The sequence below is a fragment of the Pleurodeles waltl genome, chromosome 1_2 (assembly GCF_031143425.1).
Source record: "Pleurodeles waltl isolate 20211129_DDA chromosome 1_2, aPleWal1.hap1.20221129, whole genome shotgun sequence".
NCBI classification, from domain to species: domain Eukaryota; kingdom Metazoa; phylum Chordata; class Amphibia; order Caudata; family Salamandridae; genus Pleurodeles; species Pleurodeles waltl.
In genome coordinates, this window is record NC_090437.1 from 131,372,668 (window position 1) to 131,393,032 (window position 20,365).

At 46.9% G+C, this 20,365-nt stretch overlaps 1 protein-coding gene across 1 annotated transcript in view; it reads right to left on the reverse strand.

Annotated features, from left to right (window-relative positions):
* CCNG2 (cyclin G2) overlaps nt 1-20,365 on the reverse strand; it is a 67,130-nt gene that overhangs the window by 13,245 nt on the left and 33,520 nt on the right. Inside the window, exons 5-6 of the mRNA XM_069236819.1 lie at nt 14,465-14,543; nt 10,868-10,966 (exon numbers count right to left, since the gene is read on the reverse strand). Of these exons, the coding sequence (XP_069092920.1) occupies nt 10,868-10,966; nt 14,465-14,543 (178 nt within the window). The remainder of the gene's footprint in view (nt 1-10,867; nt 10,967-14,464; nt 14,544-20,365) is intronic.

Consider the following 20,365-nt stretch of genomic DNA (forward strand, 5'->3'; position numbering starts at 1 on the left):
CTGATATGAGCAGCTACTACCGCAAGGCATTTTGTGAATACTCTTGGTGCTGTTGTTATCCCGAACGGTAACACTCTGAATTAGTAATGCACGCCTTGGATTACAAAACTTAAGTATTTCCTGTGTGAAGGATGTATGGGTATGTGGAAGTAAGTATCCTTGAGATCTAATGTTGACATGTAGTCCTATTGTTTAGCAAGGGAATCCAGTCTTGAAGTGTCACCATGTGAAAGTGATCTGATTTGATGTAAAGATTTAGTGTTCTGACGTCTAATATGGGTCTTAGTGTTTTGTCCTTTTTTGGAATTAGGAAATACAGGGAGTAAACACCTGTTCCTTTTTGATGGTTGGGTACTAGTTCTATTGCTTTTTGTAACAATGCTTGGACTTCTATTTGTAACAGATCCAAGTGTTGTTTGGACATGTTGTGTGCTCTTGGAGGCAACATTTGGTGGCAATTGTCGGAATTCTATGCAATAATCATGTTGGATAATGGCTAGGACCCACGACTCCGTAGTTATGTCTTGCCAATTTTGGTAATAATCTGCGAGTCTCCCCCCCCACAGGTGTTGGGGGTTTGTGACGTTTGAGTCACTGTTTAGTTTGTGGGGTTTTTGAGCTTTGGAATTTCCCTCATGGTTTAGGGAACTGTCAACCCCTATATTGTCCCGGAAAACCTCCTCTTTGGTATTGGCTCTGGTATGTGGGTCTGGCCTGTGAGGTGGAAGGTTCTGTGGTTGAAACACCTGTTTGGCGTGTTTTAACATGCCTGGTAACATTGTCATGCTTTGGTATTGGCTATGTGTTGATGACAGGGTATTGAATTAAAAAAAATCATCTTCTATAGGTTCTGAATGTAATGCTGCGTTATGGAAAGTAGCTGCCCTGGAAACCACCTGCATATAAGCAGTACTGTCCTCTGGTGGTGATGGCCTTGCCGGGTAACAGTAAGGACTATTATCAGTGACTGGTGCATCGTACAGATCCCATGCATCTGGGTCATCTTTGCTCATCCCTGTGTGCGTTGGTGACTGCATCATTGGGGGCGTTGCTATTGGGGACAGATGTGGTGATGGCAGTGGAGAAAAATGTGGTGGTGTTTTTTTTTTGCCACCTTTGCTTTTGGCTGCATTTCCGTTTCATGGAATGCAAGCTTCCGCTTCATTTTAATTGGGGGAAGAGTTCTTATTTTCCCCGTGTCTTTTTGTATATGGAGCCTCCTCTTCTGTGTATGGTCTGGCTCTCCCATCTCCAGTTCTTGTCCAAACTTGTGGCCCTGTAGTTGTGAGGAAAGGCCCTGTTCGTCCGTATAGGAGTTTTGTTTCGTCTCAGAGGCTGGGTGTTTCGGCACCAAAACCTTCAACAGTCTTTTTAGGCTCCGAAGAAACCTTTTTTGATTTTGGGGTGCCGATCTCTCGGTGCGAGTTTGGTCGGAGCCGGTATCTCGGTGCAGAGTATATTCTGAGCCGGTATCTCGACCGGAGTCAGATGTCTTCGGCTGCTGTGTGCCCTTTTTCGGTGCCGATGCTTGGTCACCGTGCTTTCGGGTAAAGCCATGGCCTGTCGGCGGTGGCGCCCCCTGGACCTTCATGATTTTCGAGTAAGTTTTGGCTGGGGCTGGTTTACTCATGGTTTGTTGCCTCGTTGGCTGTTCACTCTGGGGCTCGCCAGAGTCCAAATCTGGGATGGAGAATGTCTCCTCTTCGACGTCGGGGAGTCCGGCCGGTGTCGACGCCATTTGAAGCCTTCGAGCTCTCCGGTTGCGCAGCGTCTTCTTGGAACTAAATGCCCGACAGGCCTCGCACGTATCCTCTTTGTGTTCGGGGGACAAACACTGATTACAGACCAAATGTTGGTCTGTATAAGTATACTTAGCGTGGCATTTGGGGCAGAAGCGGAATGGGGTCCGTTCGATGAGCCTTGAAGATGCACACGGTCGGGCCGACCAGGCCCGGTCGAGGAGTGGAAGCCCCGAAGGGCTGCCTGAGCTCTTCTTTTCTTCGGTGTCGATGTGCTATGTCTAACCCGATACCGATCGCAAACAATACCGTTGAATTTTCCGTTTGTTAACTAACTTTTCCGAACCAAAATACGGAGCAAAGAGGAACACGTCCGAACCAGATGGCGGAAAAAAAAAAAAAAACAATCTAAAGGTGGAGGCGACGCCCATGCGCAATGGAGCCTAAAGGGGAGGAGTCCCTCGGTCTTGTGACTCGAAAAGACTTCTTCGAAGAAAAACAACTTGTAACGCTCCGAGCCCAACACTAGGTGGCAGGATAATGCACAGCATGTGTATCAGCAGCTACACATGCCATTGAACATATATATATATATATATACATATACACATATATATACATATATGTGGAAAATGTCACTTACCCAGTGTACATCTGTTCGTGGCATTAGTCGCTGCAGATTCACATGCTGTGCACAGTCCACCGTCTGGTGTTGGGCTAGGAGTGTTACAAGTTGTTTTTCTTCGATGAAGTCTTTTCGAGTCACAAGACCGAGGGACTCCTCCCATTTTGATTCCATTGCGCATGGGCGTCGACTCCATCTTAGATTGTTTTCCCCGCAGAGGGTGAGGTAGGAGTTGTGTATGCTAGTAATAGTGCCCATGCAATGGAATGAATACGCATGTACATAATAAAGGTTAAAGTAATATATTTACAAATGTACAAATGCTGAAGATCTACTTCTAAACAGCTACAGGCTCCCGGGGAGGCGGGTGGGCGCATGTGAATCTGCAGCGACTAATGCCACGAACAGATGTACACTGGGTAAGTGACATTTTCCGTTCGATGGCATGTGTAGCTGCAGATACACATGCTGTGCATAGACTAGTAAGCAGTTATCTCCCCAAAAGCGGTGGTTCAGCCTGTAGGAGTTGAAGTAGTTTGAAATAATGTTCTTAGTACAGCTTGACCCACTGTGGCGTGTTGTGCAGTTAACACATCTACACAGTAGTGCTTGGTAAATGTATGAGGCGTAGACCATGTTGCTGCCTTACATATTTCGTTCATTGGAATATTTCCTAGAAAGGCCATGGTAGCACCTATCTTTCTGGTTGAGTGTGCCTTTTGTGTAATAGGCAGCTCTCTCTTTGCTTTAAGATAGCAGGTTTGAATACACTTAACTATCCATCTAGCAATGCCTTGTTTTGAAAATGGATTTCCTGTATGAGGTTTTTGAAAGGCAATAAATAGTAGTTTTGTTTTTCTAATTAGTTTTGTCCTGTCAATATAGTACATTAGTGCTCTTTTGATGTCTAATGTATGTAGTGCTCTTTCAGCTACAGAATCTGGCTGTGGGAAGAACACTGGTAATTCTACTGTTTGATTTAAGTGTAACAGTGAGATAACCTTTGGTAAAAATTTTGGATTTGTCCTGAGAACTACTTTATTTTTATGTATTTGAATAAATGGTTCTTGTATGGTAAATGCTTGAATCTCACTCACTCTTCTTAGAGATGTGATGGCAATCAAAAATGCAACTTTCCACGTTAAGTATTGCATTTCACAAGAATGCATGGGCTCGAAAGGTGGACCCATGAGTCTTGTTAAGACAATGTTGAGGTTCCATGAAGGAACAGGTGGTGTTCTTGGTGGTATGATTCTCTTTAGGCCTTCCATAAAAGCTTTAATGACTGGTATTCTAAATAGTGAAGTTGAATGAGTAATTTGCAGGTAAGCTGATATTGCGGTGAGATGTACCTTTATGGAAGAGAAAGCTAGATTTGATTTTTGCAAATGTAGTAAATATCCTACTATATCTTTTGGAGATGCGTGTAATGGCTGAATTTGATTATTGTGGCAGTAATACACAAATCTTTTCCACTTATTTGCATAGCAGTGTCTAGTGGTAGGTTTCCTAGCTTGTCTTATGACCTGCATACATTCTTGTGTGAGGGCTAAGTGTCCGAATTCTAGGATTTCAGGAGCCAAATTGCTAGATTCTAAGATGCTGGATTTGGATGTGTGATCTGTTGTTTGTGTTGTGTTAACAGTTCTGGTTTGTTTGGTAGTTTGTCATGAGGTACTACTGAAAGGTCTAGTAGTGTTGTGTACCAAGGTTGCCTTGCCCATGTTGGTGCTATTAGTATGAGTTGGAGTTTGTTTTGACTCAACCTGTTTACTAGATATGGAAGGAGAGGGAGAGGGGGAAAAGCGTACGCAAATATCCCAGACCAGTTCATCCATAGAGCATTGCCTTGGGATTGATCTTGTGGGTACCTGGATGCGAAGTTTTGGCATTTTGAGTTTTCCTTTGTTGCAAATAGATCTATTTGAGGTGTCCCCGAAATTTGAAAGTAATTGTTTAGTATTTGGGGGTGAATTTCCCATTCGTGGGTTTGTTGGTGATCTCGAGAGAGATTGTCTGCCAACTGGTTCTGAATCCCTGGAATAAATTGTGCTATTAGGCGAATGTGGTTGTGAATCGCCCAATGCCATATTTTTTGTGTTAGGAGGCACAACTGTGTCGAGTGTGTCCCTCCTTGTTTGTTTAGATAATACATTGTTGTCATGTTGTCTGTTTTGACAAGAATGTATTTTTGGGTTATTATGGGTTGAAATGCTTTCAGCGCCAGAAATACTGCTAACAGTTCCAAGTGATTTATGTGAAACTGCCTCTGATGTATGTCCCATTGTCCTTGGATGCTGTGTTGATTGAGGTGTTCTCCCCACCCTGTCATGGAAGCATCTGTCGTTATGACGTATTGTGGCACTGGGTCTTGGAAAGGCCGCCCTCGGTTTAAATTTGTACTGTTCCACCATAGAAGCGAGATGTATGTTTGGCGGTCTATCAACACCAGATCTAGAAGTTGACCCTGTGCTTGTGACCATTGTGATGCTAGGCACTGTTGTAAGGGCCGCATGTGCAATCTTGCGTTAGGGACAATGGCTATGCATGAAGACATCATGCCTAGGAGTTTCATTATCATTTTGACTTGTATCTTTTGTGTTGGATACATGGCCTGTATTACCTTGTGAAATGTTTGAACCCTTTGTGGACTTGGAGTGGCAATCCCTTTTGCTGTGTTGATTGTCGCTCCTAAGTATTGCTGTGTTTGACACGGCAAAAGGTGTGACTTCGCGTAGATGGAGAAACCTAGCTTGTGAAGGGTCTGTATGACATATTTTGTGTGCTGTGAACACTGTCTTAGCGTGTTGGTTTTGATTAACCAGTCGTCTAAGTACGGGAACACATGTATTTGCTGCCTTCTGATATGTGCTGCTACTACTGCCAGGCATTTTGTAAAAACTCTTGGCGCAGTTGTTATTCCGAATGGCAACACTTTGAATTGGTAATGTATTCCTTGGAATACGAACCTTAGGTATTTTCTGTGTGAAGGATGTATTGGTATATGGAAATACGCATCTTTTAGATCTAATGTGGTCATGTAGTCTTGCTGTTTGAGTAGTGGAATTACGTCTTGTAACGTGACCAGTGAAAGTGGTCTGATTTGATGTAGGTATTTAGTGTTCTGAGATCTAGTATTGGTCTCAGAGTTTTGTCCTTTTTGGGTATTAGAAAGTACAGTGAGTAAACTCCTGTGTTTTTTGTAGATTTGGTACGAATTCTATTGCGTCCTTTTGTGGCAATGCTTGAACTTCTAGTCCTAGAAGATGTATATGTTGTTTTGACATAGTGTGTTTTCGGTGGGACGTTTGGAGGGAATTGGAGAAATTCTATGCAATAACCATGCTGGATAATTGCTAAGACCCAAGTGTCTGTTGTTATTTCCTCCCAATGTTTGTAAAATTGGCTTAGTCTTCCCCCCACAGGTGTTATGTGATGGGGTTGTGTGACTTGTGAGTCACTGTTTATTTTGAGGAGTTTTGGGGCCTTGGAATTTCTCGATTTCTTGGGAATTGGCCCCCTCTATATTGCCCCCGAAAACCTCCCCTCTGATATTGACCCTGGTAAGTAGGCCTTGTTTGTGAGGTTGTGGTTTCTGTGGATTGACCTCGAAACCCTCCCCGAAAAGGTGTTTTCCGAAATGTGCCTCTGCTCTGCGGGGAGTAGAGTGCGCCCATGGCTTTGGCTGTATCGGTGTCTTTTTTGAGTTTCTCAATGGCAGTGTCTACCTCCGGCCCAAACAATTGCTGTTCATTAAATGGCATATTGAGCACAGCTTGTTGGATTTCCGGCTTGAACCCTGAAGTGCGCAGCCATGCGTGCCTTCGTATTGTGATTGCAGTGTTTGCCCTTACAGCTGTATCTGCTGCATCCATGGAAGACCGTATCTGATTATTTGAGATACTTTGTCCCTCTTCCACCACCTGTTGCGCTCTTTTTTGGAACTCCTTGGGTAAATGTTCAATGAAATGTTGCATTTCATCCCAATGAGCTCTGTCGTATCTTGCCAAAAGTGCTTGTGAATTGGCAATACGCCATTGATTTGCTGCTTGTGCTGCAACCCTTTTTCCTGCAGCATCAAATTTGCAGCTCTCCTTGTCTGGAGGTGGTGCGTCTCCTGAGGTATGAGAGTTGGCTCTCTTACGAGTTGCCCCGACAACTACTGAGTCTGGTGTTAGTTGTGTTGTAATATAGATTGGATCTGTTGGCGGTGGCTTGTACTTTTTCTCCACCCTTGGAGTTATGGCTCTGCCTTTAACTGGATCCTTAAATATTTGTTTTCAATGTCTTAGCATTCCTGGGAGCATGGGAAGGCTTTGGTACTGGCTATGGGTGGAGGATAGGGTGTTAAAGAGAAAGTCATCCTCAATTGGTTCAGAATGCAAGGTGACGTTGTGAAATTTGGCTGCCCTTGCGACCACCTGTGTGTAGGATGTACTGTCCTCAGGTGGTGAGGGTTTTGTAGGATAGGAGTCTGGGCTGTTGTCAGACACTAGAGCATCGTAAAGGTCCCATGCATCGGGATCATCCTGACTCATTGTGGTATGAGCTGGTGAGTGCATCAGTGGTGGAGTTGTTGCTGGTGATGCATGTGTTGATGGTGGTGGGGTTGTTTTCTTTGCCACCTTTGCCTGTGGTTGCTTGTCCCCTTGTTGAAAGGCAAGTTTCCTTTTTATCCTGATTGGGGGAAGAGTGGTGATCTTCCCTGTGTCCTCATGAATATGAAGCCTTCTTTGCGTGTAGTCAGGCTCTACAGCTTGAAGCTCCTCTCCAAATCTATGTAATTGGGAGGTTAATCCGTGTTCCTCTGTATAGGAACTAGTTTTCGGCTCCGAGGCTGGATGTTTCGGAACCGAAACCTTTTCGGAAGTCTTTTTAGGCTCCGAAGAAACCTTCTTTGTTTTCGGCGTGGTGTCTCGGTGCCGAAATTCTTCGGTGCCGCTGTGCCGAAGTTTTCTCGCGGCTCCGAGGTTGCGGTGTGGCGGTATCTCGACCGGAGACGGATGACTGACACCAGCATGCCCTTTTTCGGTGCCTTGGATCGGTCACCTAGTGTTTCCGGTTAAGCCATGGCCTGTTGGCGGTGGCGTCCCCTGGGCTTTTGTGGACTTCTCGTGAGTCTTGATTTTCGACGTCTTACTCACGGTTTTGGTTGTTTCTTCGTCATCGAGTTCTTCAGAATCCGACTCGTGGATGGAGAAAGCTTCTTCTTCCTCCTCGAAACGATCTTGATTTGTAGTCTCCTGGCTCTTCGGTCTCTCAGCGTCTTCCTCGACCGAAACGCTCGACAGGCTTCACAAGTATCCTCCTTGTGCTCGGGGGACAAGCACAAGTTACAGACCAGATGCTGATCCGTATACGGATACTTGTTATGGCATTTTGGACAGAAGCGGAATGGGGTCCGTTCCATCAGCCTGGAAGTTGCACGTGGCCGGGCTGACCAGGCCCCGACTGGGGAGGGGGGGGGGGGGAATAAAAATAAAAATAAAAAATAAAAACACAAATCGAAAAAAACCCAAAGGGCCACCGGAGCTCTTCAAAATTCGGTGTCGATTTGTTGTAACTAACCCGATACCGAACGCAAACAATACCGACGTTTTTTTCCGAGATTCTAACTAACTTTCCGACCCGAAACACGGAGCGAAAAGGAACACGTCCGAACCCGATGGCGGAAAAAAAAAAAACAATCTAAGATGGAGTCGACGCCCATGCGCAATGGAATCGAAATGGGAGGAGTCCCTCGGTCTCGTGACTCGAAAAGACTTCTTCGAAGAAAAACAACTTGTAACACTCCGAGCCCAACACCAGACGGCGGACTGTGCACAGCATGTGTATCTGCAGCTACACATGCCATCGAATATATATATTATACACACATATATATTATACACACACACACACCACCCCCCTCTCGGCCTCCCCCCCCCCCATGATAGATATGGGGTCAGAGGGAGCAAATTTGTATTTCTTATCAGATACTCCTAGAGCAGACAGGCTCTGTAAAACATATCAGCATGATGAAGCAAGCCAGGTGGCATTGGTAGGAACTGAGTAACCCTATGTGTAGAAGTAAGGGTATCGAAGGGACAGTCCTGTTCGATAGTGACTATGTAATTCTACATTATGAAAGGCAGCTGCTCATGCCACTACTGTTGGTATGAAGTAGTGTCCTCTGGCGGTGAGGAGCAGGCAGGGTAGAAACCTGGATTATTAGAGGGGATAGGGTCAGGGCCATAAGTATCCCAAGGGTCAGGTTTGTGTTGTGGCCCACCTAGATCTCCCCCAGCAAATAAAGAGGAACCCTGAGGAGTATAATCTCCCGATGTAGGAGACGTGAGAGAATGAGGAGGCAAGGGAGGTGGAAGGAGAAGATGGACAAGGCCTATATGGTAGACTAGGGGCCTTGTCCCTCTTCTTCTAAGGTGGACGAGGGTCCAAAGCTTCCTTTTCAAATAGTAAAAGTGATGAAGCAATAATGCATCCTGTACCCCCTTCATTTGGAGGCAGAGCTCACATGCGTCCATAGTCTTCAGCATAGGCTCCAAAGAAGAAGGGGTAGCAGAAGACTGGCTTGAGTCTTGTCCGATGATCTCTGCGCTGCGTGTTTCGGCACCGGAGATTTTAGTGGGTGTGATTTGGTCAGCATCAAAGTGTACAATGGAGGTGTTCCGCTCGAGACGGAGACACTTTCAGTCCAAGGAAAAGGAGGTTGAAGCTAAGCACGGTGGCTTCGCCTTGGCAGATGTTTTCTCTGCAAAGCCTGACAGAGGGGCAGCCTAAGTAGCCTTTCTGTTCTGACCATGGACGGTTGGCAGAGGTGTACCGGCGACTTTGAGAAGGGGTCTTTTAAGAGCCTTGGGATGGGCAGGAGGAACCATGCTACTAACTGGACACACTGAGGTAATCTCATGGCTTTCAATGTCCAAATTGACGGCGGAGTCGCAGGAGTGCCAATTGGAAAGGTCCTCCAGCAGGGAGCTCCTCCTGGGTGTTTCTCCCCAAAGATGTCCATGGTGTCATCCAAAGTCTTGTGCACCATTTGCAATCAGCGTTCTCTTTGGTCCCGAAGAGCCTTTGATCGGAAATGATTTGAAGATATCACAGGTAGCCTCGTGATGACCAGAGGAGCGGCAGAGATCACACACCAGATGGCAATCAGTGTGAGGAAACTGTGTAGCACTGGGGGTAGAAGAAGAATGGAATCCATTCCATCAGGTCTTGTCCGTCAGTGTTGCATGGAAGATAGACCCAGTCTGGGTGCAGACACCCCAAAGGGCATGTGGTCAGGGCCCGGACTGATGAGCTGAAGAGAGCAAAGGTGGAAGAAGCACAAGTGAAAATAATACCTTAAAACTAGGATAAGATGGAGGAAAGATTTCAAACCGGAGCGAGTCGAAGGACGGAGCAAAGACAGGTCACAACTCCGGACCAAACACTAAATGGCAAGGGTATGCAGAGCATATCGATCTACAGCCACACATGCCATCAAACATTGTGATATGCTGAGGTGAATTAATCACAGCAGACTGGGCACAGGGAACCAGATGACCCAATCAGTACTGCTGCACTCAAAAGAGGGACCAGGAATCAGTTGTCACCCTGTGAAGAAAGCCTAAGTTTTAAAGACAATCCAGGACATGAGTAGCGAAAAACAGCCCTTGCCCAAGCAACAATCGCTATGGGACATAAGAGGGCCAATTTCATAGCCAGGGGCTCACTTAGGTGAATCTTGGAACACAAATGCATTCCAGACAAGACACCTTGTTAAAGTGGCAACAAGGTGTTAACTCCAAATGTGTTCCAGCAGGATAACAAGAGGAAATGGGACACTGATCCTGCAGTAATTAAACCAGTGGAGGGATACAATGATATGAAAGGATGGAACGGATTTAGGCAGCAAATGAAGTAACGGATTTAGGCAACAAATGAAGGAGAAGATCTGTTACGTTCCGGAAAACAACAAATCATAAACGCATAATGAAGTGTAAGTGACATTCCCATTCTCCTGAGCTGGCGAACCAGACTGGGGTGGCATAAGGATATGGTGACAAACTGTTGTACTTCTGTATGAAAAGTTGGGAACAATTCTAACCATGACATCAATAATAGTGTTGAAACATTAACTGTTGTACATGTACAGCCACCTATATGAGCCAAGACAAACTAGGTGTAATCGGTATACTAAACTGAAGGAAAAAAACAAGAAAAAAAAAACAAGAAGAACTCATGCAACACACTGGTATATAAAAACAGACAAAATAAGCATTATGAAGGATGGCCCACATCATGGTGCCCCACAGTGTAGGAATGCAAGCTAAGCTTAGCCCGCAAGAACAGAACACACTGAAAAGCAGACAGAGCATAAAGGCTGTGACACAAGCTGCGACGTCTGTGCGAATGTAGCACTGAACAGGGCAGCCTCCCACTCCCACACACTCCAAACAATAATGCAAATCAAGGTAGTTCTTTGCCATGAACATTTCTAAAATGGTTGAAAGCTTACCCTTGAATGCTTTTGAACACGGAGTGCAATTTCAAACAGGTCATTTGATTTTAAGGTTTCAACTTCCAGACTGAGAAGGCACAACGCTAATACTGAGGGCTAGAGGGGAAAAAATAGCAATTGGTTATTCAAGCAGCAGTTAATGAAAATGTAAAGTTAATTAGACATCTTCTAGAGTGAAGATAAAGTAAAATAGGAAACTGCAAATCAGAATTCCTGGAGAACGCAACTCCGAACATATACATATGCCCCACAACCAGGTCCTTGTTCCCCCCCCCCCATGCTAACGCCCAGCGTTAAAAAATAAAAAAAATATATTACTTCAAAAATAAAAAATAAAGTACTTTTGAGAACGGCATACAAGGGATCAACCTAAGCATAATTGGCTTCACGTCCACTTAACCTGTTCTGTGCCCAGGACGTAATTGTTACGTCCTGAGGCACAGTGCTGCTGTGCCCAGGACGTAACCATTACGTCCTGGTCACAGAGCCCAGAGGGAGCGCTAGCGCTCCCTCTGTGGGGTTTCCCCCCCCCCCCCCCCCCCCAAGTCAGGGATGAAAGGGGAAGCCCTTCCCCTTCCACCCAGACCCCCCCTGTGACGTCAGCGCGTACTGATTAGTCACAGGGTCTCCCCCATCGTGCTGGAAGCTCTGCTTCCAGCACGATTGAAAGAGAAATGCGAAGCCCGGAGGGGCTTCAAAGGGAAGGCAATGTATTTCCTTCCCTTTGAAGTCTCTCCCAGGGTTTCAAAAGCCGGATTGCTTGCAATCCGGCTTTTGAAACCCCACTAGACACCAGGGATTTTTTTTGGGCAAGGGTCGCTCCCGGGGGGGCATTTTTTTGGGAAGGCCTTTTCTGCACCCCCCTTGGGGCAGAAACCTCTAGGCACCAGGGATCATTTTTTTTTTTGTTATGTTTTCTTTTTTAGGTGGGGAGCGACCCCTTAGGCAAGGGTCGCTCCCCTAGGGGACAAATTATATTTGGACCATTTCTGCCCCCCCTTGGGGGCAGATTGGCCTATTTTGATGAGGCCAATCTGCCCCCAAGGGGTGCAGAAACCATTAGACACCAGGGAGATTTTTTTTTTTTGCGTGAATTTCACGCAAGGGGAGCGACCCCTTAGGCAAGGGGGAGGGGGGGATTATTTTAGGCCATTTCTGCCCCCCTGGGGGGTAGATCAGCCTATTTTGATTACCACTAGGCACCAGGGATTTTTTTTTTGTTTTACAGATGGGGAGCGACCCATTAGGCAAGGGTCGCTCCCCTGGGGGGGCAAATTGTATTTAGACCATTTCTGCCTCCCTTGGGGGCAGATTGGCCGATTCTAGGGATTTTTTTTTGGCCGTCACGCAAGGGGAGCGACCTTGTACACAAGGGTCGCTCCCTGGGAAAGGGGGGGGGGGGAATTTATTTTAGCCCATTTCTGCCCCCCTTGGGGGCAGATTGGCCGATTGTTGGTTAATCTGCCCCCAAGGGGGGCAGAAACCACTAGGCACCAGGGATCTTTTTTGTTTGCGCCGTCACGCAAGGGGAGTGACCTTGTAGGCAAGGGTCACTCCAGGGGAGGGGGGTGGGGGGGGGGGGGGACAAATTTATTTTAGGCCATTTCTGCCCCCCCCCCCCCCCCGGGCCGGCTGAGCTAGAGGCCAAAATCCACAGGTAGGCACTGTTTTCTATGAAAAAATGTGATGTGTCCACGTTGTGTTTTGGGCCATTTCCTGTCGCGGGCGCTAGACCTACCCACACAAGTGAGGTATCATTTTTATCGGGAGACTTGGGGGAACGCTGGGTGGAAGGAAATTTGGGGCTCCTCTCAGATTCCAGAACTTTCTGTCACCGAAATGTGAGGAAAATGTGTTTTTTTAGCCAAAGTTTGAGGTTTGCAAAGGATTCTGGGTAACAGAACCTGGTCAGCGCCCCACAAGTCACCCCATCTTGGATTCTCCTAGGTCTCTAGTTTTAAAAAATGCACAGGTTTGGTAGGTTTCCCTAGGTGCCGGCTGAGCTAAAGGCCAAAATCTACAGGTAGGCACCTGGCAACAAACACCTCTGTTTTCTGTGATGTGTCCACGTTGTGTTTTGGGGCATATCCTGTCGCAGGCGCTAGGTCTACCCACACAAGTGAGGTATCATTTTTATCGGGAGACTTGGGGGAACATAGAATAGCAAAACAAGTGTTATTGCCCCTTGTCTTTCTCTACATTTATCCCTTCCAAATGTAAGACAGTGTGTAAAAAAGACGTCTATTTGAGAAATGCCCTGTAATTCACATGCTAGTATGGGCACCCCGGAATTCAGAGATGTGCAAATAACCACTGCTTCTCAACACCTTCTCTTGTGCCCATTTTGGAAATACAAAGGTTTTCTTGATAGCTATTTTTTACTCTTTATATTTCAGCAAATGAATTGCTGTATACCCGGTATAGAATGAAAACCCACTGCAGGGTGCAGGTCATTTACTGGCTCTGGGTACCTAGAGTTCTTGATGAACCTACAAGCCCTATATATCCCCGCAACCAGAAGAGTCCAGCAGACGTAACAGTATATTGCTTTCAAAAATCTGACATTGTAGGAAAATGTTAGAGTAAAACGTAGAGAAAAATTGCTTTTTTTTCCACCTCAATTTCAATATTTTTCTTATTCAGTTGCTATTTTCTGTAGGAAACCCTTGTAGGATCTACACAAATTACCCCTTGCTGAATTCAGAATTTTATCTACTTTTCAGAAATGTTGTGGTTTCTGGGATCCAGCGTTGGTTTCATGCCCATTTCTGTCACTGACTGGAAGGAGGCTGAAAGCACCAAAAAAATCGTAAAAATGGGGTATATCCCAGTAAAATGCCAAAATTGTGTGAAAAAATTGGGTTTTCTGATTCAAGTCTGCCTGTTCCTGAAAGCTGGGAAGCTGGTGATTTTAGCACCACAAACTCTTTGTTGATGCCCTTTTCAGGGAAAATCCACAAGCCTTCTTCTGCAGCCCCTTTTCCCCATTTTTTTGAAAGAAACAAAATTTTCACTGTATTTTGGCTAATTTCTTGGCCTCCTCCTGGGGAACCCACAAAGTCTGGGTACCTCTAGAATCCCTAGGATGTTGGAAAAAAGGACGCAAATTAGGCTTGGCTAGCGTATGTGGACAAAAAGTTGAGGGCCTAAGCGTGAACTGCCCCAAATAGCCAAAAAAAAGGCTCAGCACAGGAGGGGGGAAAAGGCCTGGCAGCGAAGGGGTTCATCTGCAGCCCCCGGGTGAAGAAATTAAATATGAGGCTGAGAAAAGCAAGTAGGAAGGACTCCAAAACTGAAAAATAGAAGCTACCCAACAGCAAACTTCTCATGTTTTACTTTTACAAAATTCTTACTAGCAGTTGTAACACGGTTAAGCATTATGTATACTAAAACGTTTGTTACCATTACTGAGTTTTAATGATGCTTAATGTATAGACCTCACATTTCAATGGTTGAGGAAGGCCTGCGGCACGACCATCATCATGCTGGCACATTTGAGCAAGCACGTTCAATATAACCACGCAATGACTGCTCCCTTTACGTCAATGAGTTATTTAAGGGTTTGTAACATTCCTAGGAAAGAATTTTACTTACTTTGGCTCTAGAAAATACAAGTCGGCAGTTACAGGCTTTCAACTGTGCTTCCAGTTTATCAATGCTCAATATATCCTTCCTGTAGATTAGAATGATAAAGTATGAAGGCAACAAAAGAGCAAATAAAATTTACGTGTTATACATACGCAGAAGGCTGACGGGTCTCACTAGACTAAATTACTGATTGTAATGTCAACATTTACATCATGTGGAGCAGAGTTTTATCTCAGAGAAACAATTCGGGATTTATCAAAGCACGGCTACTCACCAGTGAGGGTCTCAAGGTGCTGGGGGCAGTGGGCGGGGTGCGGAGGATCAGTCGACGAGCCAGGTCTTGAGGTCCTCTGAACTATGACAGAGAGATTGCCAGAGGTGGATGGGGAGGATGTTCCAGGTCTTGGAGGCAATGTGGGAGAAGGTTCTTTCCCCGGGTGTGGTTTACAGATGCCGGGTAAAGGGGGTGGGGGGGGTAGAATGAGAGATGGATGTTGGCGACAGCCTGGTCGGCAGTGCAGAGATGTCTGGTGGGAGTGAAGAAGGAGAGTCTGTGGTCGAGGTAGGCTGGTCCAGTATTGTGTAGGGCCTTGTAGGCATTGGTCAGGAGCCTGAAGGCTATTCTCTGGTCAATACGCAGCCAGTGTCGGTCTCTTAGAATGGCGGAGTTGTGTGTGTCGTGGGGCATTCTTGAGACTGGCGGAGGCGTTCTGGATGCGTTGTAGTCTTTTCCGGGTTTTGGCGGTGGTTCCGGTATAGAGTGCATTGCCGTAGTCGAGGCGGCTGCGGACAAGGGCCTGGGTGACTGTCCTTCCGGCTTCAGTGGGGATCAACCAGTAGATTTTTCGAAGCATGTGCACAATGTGGAAGCAACCAGATGAGACTGCGCTCACCTGTCCGTCCATTGAGAATGCGCTCACCTGTCAGTCCATTGAGAGTGCCGAGTCTAAGATGATGCTGAGGTTGCGGGCGTGGTTGGTGGGGGCGTTTCCAAGGGCGGCGGGCCACCAGGACTCGTTCCAGGTTGAGGGTGTGAGCAGACGATGAGGACTTCTGTTTTGTCCAAGTTCCGTTTGAGGAACTATCTTTCATCCAGGTGGCAACTGCTTTCATTCCTTCATGGAGAGTCTTTCACCAACAACCCGACCACTGCAAAGAACTATCAGTTGGGTGTTGTCGGCGTAGGAGATGATGTTGATTGCATGGCTTCTGACAATGGCATCCAGTGGGGTCATGTAGAGATTGAAGAGGGTCCTTGGGGGACGCAGCAGATGATCTTGATGGCTTCCAAAAGAAAGGGGGGGGAGGGGAAGAGAAGGAGTAAGACCTTCTGCTGTGTTCTGACGTTGAGGAACGTGAAGCCATTGCAGTGCTGAGTCTCGGATGCTGGCTTTGTGGAGACAGGTGTGTAGCGTGTCGAGTGAGACTGTTGAAGGCGGCAGAAAGGTCCAGGAGGATGAGGAAGACTGTCTTGTCGAGGAGGGTGCGGATGTACTCTGTGGAGAGAGGTCTCAGTGCTATGTTTGCTTCTGAATCCTGACTGAGGGGTCCAGGATGTGGTTTGCTTCCAGGAAGGCAATGAGTTGTTTGTTGGCTGCCTTGTCAAGGACTCTGGCTGGAAAGAGGAGCAGGGAGATGGGCCGGTAGTTCTTGAGTTCTGTTGGATCGGCGGTAGGTTTCTTCAGTAGAAGGTTTCCAACTCTGGGAAAGTGGCAGTTTCGAAGGAGCGGTTGATGGTATGCCAGAGTTTGGGTGCGATTATGTTGCTGACTTTGGCTTCATTTATGTGGTGAGGGCAGGGATCGGTGGGTGCTCCAGAGTGGATGGTTGCCATGATGTTGCGGGTCTCTGTGTCGGTGATGTTGTTCCAGAGGAGAAGGGTGGGGATTTAGAGCGGGGGGGGTTGGCATGGTGATGCTTGGTCGACAGGCTGGTGGCGATAGTCGGGGGGGGGGAGGGGAGGGGGTCTGGGTGGTGAAGCAGTCGTAAATGTCTGCGATCTTGCAATGTAAGTAGCTGGCGAGGTTTTCACAGAGTTCTTGTGACTGGGGAATGCCAGTGGAGTTGGAGAACTCTGATGATTGTTAAAAGCTCCTTTCTGTTGTGGGCGTTTATTGATGCGTTGTTGCAGGGCGAGTTTTTTGGTGGTCCTTATTAACTGGTGGTGATGTTGGATGGAGTTTCTGAAGGTTTTGTGATTTGTGGGGGTCTTGTCGGTGCGCCATTTCTTCTCTAGATACAAAGGAAAGCAGCAGCCCGCAGTTAAAGTACACTTCAAGCAAGTCATTTGTGTTGTTTGATACACCACAAGTAAGCTTTGGGGGGTGGGGGGCGCATCCAAGTATTCTAAAATAATTCTGTGCACGTCTTTTCATTAAATGATCATAGGTTATGTTTGTTATATTAAAAAAATCCATATCGTTCAGCCTTTTATTTTTAGAGACTCTGAATGCATTGTAAATTGTTGTAGGGCAGGGGAAAGAATGGCAATACTAACAAATACAGTTTACATTTGTAGGAGGCTGGACTGGCTTGTAGTGAGTACCAAGGGGTACTTGCACCAGGCCCAGTTATCCCTTATTAGTGTATAGGGTGTCTAGCAGCTTAGGCTGATAGATAATGGTAGCTTAGCAGAGCAGCTTAGGCTGAACTAGGAGACGAGTGAAGCTCCTACAGTACCACTAGTGTCATATGCACAATATCATAAGAAAACACAATACACAGATATACTAAAAATAAAGGTACTTTATTTTTATGACAATATGCCAAAGTATCTCAGAGTGTACCCTCAGTATGAGGATAGCAAATATACACAAGATATATGTACACAATACCAAAATAAGAAGTAATAGTATTAGAAAACAGTGCAAACAATGTATAGTTACAATAGGATGCAATGGGGACACATAGGGATAGGGGCAACACAAACCATATACTCCAAAAGTGGAATGCGAACCACGAATGGACCCCAAACCTATGTGACCTTGTAGAGGGTCGCTGGGACTATTAGAAAATAGTAAGGGTTAGAAAAATAGCCCACCCCAAGACCCTGAAAAGTGAGTGCAAAGTGCACTAAAGTTCCCCAAAGGACATAGAAGTCGTGATAGGGGAAGTCTGCAGGAAAGACACAAACCAGCAATGCAACAACAATGGATTTCCAGTCGAGGATACCTGTGGAACAAGGGGACCAAGTCCAAAAGTCACAAGCAAGTCGGAGATGGGCAGAAGCCCAGGAAATGCCAGCTGTGGGTGCAAAGAAGCTGCTACTGGACAGTAGAAGCTGAAGGTTCTGCAGGAACGACAAGGGCTAGAGACTTCCCGTTTGGTGGATGGATCCCCCAAGCCGTGGAGAGTCGTGCAGAAGTGTTTTCCTGAAGAAAGACCGCCAACAAGCCTTGCTAGCTGCAAATCGTGCAGTTCGGGTTTTCGGATGCTGCTGTGGCCCAGGAGGGACCAGGATGTCGCCAATTGCGTCTGGGGACAGAGGGGGCGTCGAGCAAGACAAGGAGCCCTGTCAGAAGCAGGCAGCACCCGCAGAAGTGCCGGAACAGGCACTACGAAGTGGAGAGAAACGATGCTCACCCGAAGTCGCACAAAGGAGTCCCACGTCGCCGGAGGACAACTTAGGAGGTCATGCAATGCAGGTTAGAGTGCCGTGGACCCAGGCTGGACTGTGCACAAAGGATTTCCGCCGGAAGTGCACAGAGGCCGGAGTAGCTGCAAAAGTCGCGGTTCCCAGCAATGCAGTCTGGCGTGGGGAGGCAAGAACTTACCTCCACCAAACTTGGACTGAAGAGTCACTGGACTGTGGGAGTCACTTGGACAGAGTTGCTGGATTCAAGGGACCTCGCTCGTCGTGCTGAGAGGAGACCCAGGGTACCAGTGATGCAGTTCTTTGGTGCCTGCGGTTGCAGGGGGACGATTCCGTCGACCCACGGGAGATTTCTTCGGAGCGTCTAGTGCAGAGAGGAGGCAGACTACCACCACAGCATGCACCACCAGGAAAACGGTCGAGAAGGCGGCAGGATCAGCGTTACAGAGTTGCAGTAGTCGTCTTTGCTACTTTGTTGCAGTTTTGCAGGCTTCCAGCGCGGTCAGCAGTCGATTCCTTGGCAGAAGGTGAAGAGAGAGATGCAGAGGAACTCGGATGAGCTCTTGCATTCGTTATCTAAGGAATCCCCAGAGACAGAGACCCTAAATAGCCAGAAAAGAGGGTTTGGCTACCTAGGAGAGAGGATAGGCTAGCAACACCTGAAGGAGCCTATCAGAAGGAGTCTCTGATGTCACCTGGTGGCACTGGCCACTCAGAGCAGTCCAGTGTGCCAGCAGCACCTCTGTTTCCAAGATGGCAGAGGTCTGGAGCACACTGGAGGAGCTCTGGGCACCTCCCAGGGGAGGTGCAGGTCAGGGGAGTGGTCACTCCCCCTTCCTTTGTCCAGTTTCACGCCAGAGCAGGGCTAAGGGGTCCCTGAACCGGTGTAGACTGGCTTATGCAGAAATGGGCACCATATGTGCCCATGAAAGCATTTCCAGAGGCTGGAGGAGGCTACTCCTCCCCTGCCTTCACACCATTTTCCAAAAGGGAGAGGGTGTAACACCCTCTCTCAGAGAAAGTCCTTTGTTCTGCCATCCTGGGCCAAGCCTGGCTGGACCCTAGGAGGGTAGAAACCTGTCTGAGGGGTTGGCAGCAGCGGCAGCAGCTGCAGTGAAACCCCAGGAAAGGCAGTTTGGCAGTACCAGGGTCTGTGCTACAGACCACTGGGATCATGGGATTGTGCCAACTATGCCAGGATGGCATAGAGGGGGCAATTCCATGATCATAGACATGTTACATGGCCATATTCAGAGTTACCATTGTGAAGCTACATATAGGTAGTGACCCATATGTAGTGCACGCGTGTAATGGTGTCCCCGCACTCACAAAGTCTGGGGAATTGGCCCTGAACAATGTGGGGGCACCTTGGCTAGTGCCAGGGTGCCCTCACACTAAGTAACTTTGCACCTAACCTTTACCATGTAAAGGTTAGACATATAGGTGACTTATAAGTTACTTAAGTGCAGTGTAAAATGGCTGTGAAATAACGTGGACGTTATTTCACTCAGGCTGCAGTGGCAGGCCAGTGTAAGAATTGTCAGAGCTCCCTATGGGTGGCAAAAGAAATGCTGCAGCCCATAGGGATCTCCTGGAACCCCAATACCCTGGGTACCTCAGTACCATATACTAGGGAATTATAAGGGTGTTCCAGTAAGCCAATGTAAATTGGTAAAATTGGTCACTAGCCTGTTAGTGACAATTTGGAAAGAAATGAGAGAGCATAACCACTGAGGTTCTGGTTAGCAGAGCCTCAGTGAGACAGTTAGTCATAACACAGGTAACACATTCAGGCACACTTATGAGCACTGGGGCCCTGGCTGGCAGGGTCCCAGTGACACATACAACTAAAACAACATATATACAGTGAAAAATGGGGGTAACATGCCAGGCAAGATGGTACTTTCCTACAACACTGGATTTAAAAGATCCTTAAAAACAGCACACAATTATCAAAAACAAGTATAGTGACAAACTATTGTTTAAAAAGAGACCAAACTTCAGCACCCTTTGGAACACTCCACTCCAATGCTTTCGTCTCAAATATTCACAGCACAAGCATGATTATGTATTAGTACCAGAGAGAAGGTGAGGGTGGGTCGCATAGGACTATGAACGCTGCCATTACTGAAGAACTACAGTTACGGGTAAGTAACTGTTTTTATTTTTCCACAGTGATGTTTCATAGATTCACATGCTCAATTCAGATTAAATAGCAGTTGTCCGTGAACATGGGCAGGTCTCCATTCTTCCAGCTACAGAGGGTAACAAGACAGGGATGCCCACTCCCCCACCCAAATATTTTCTCCTGGAAC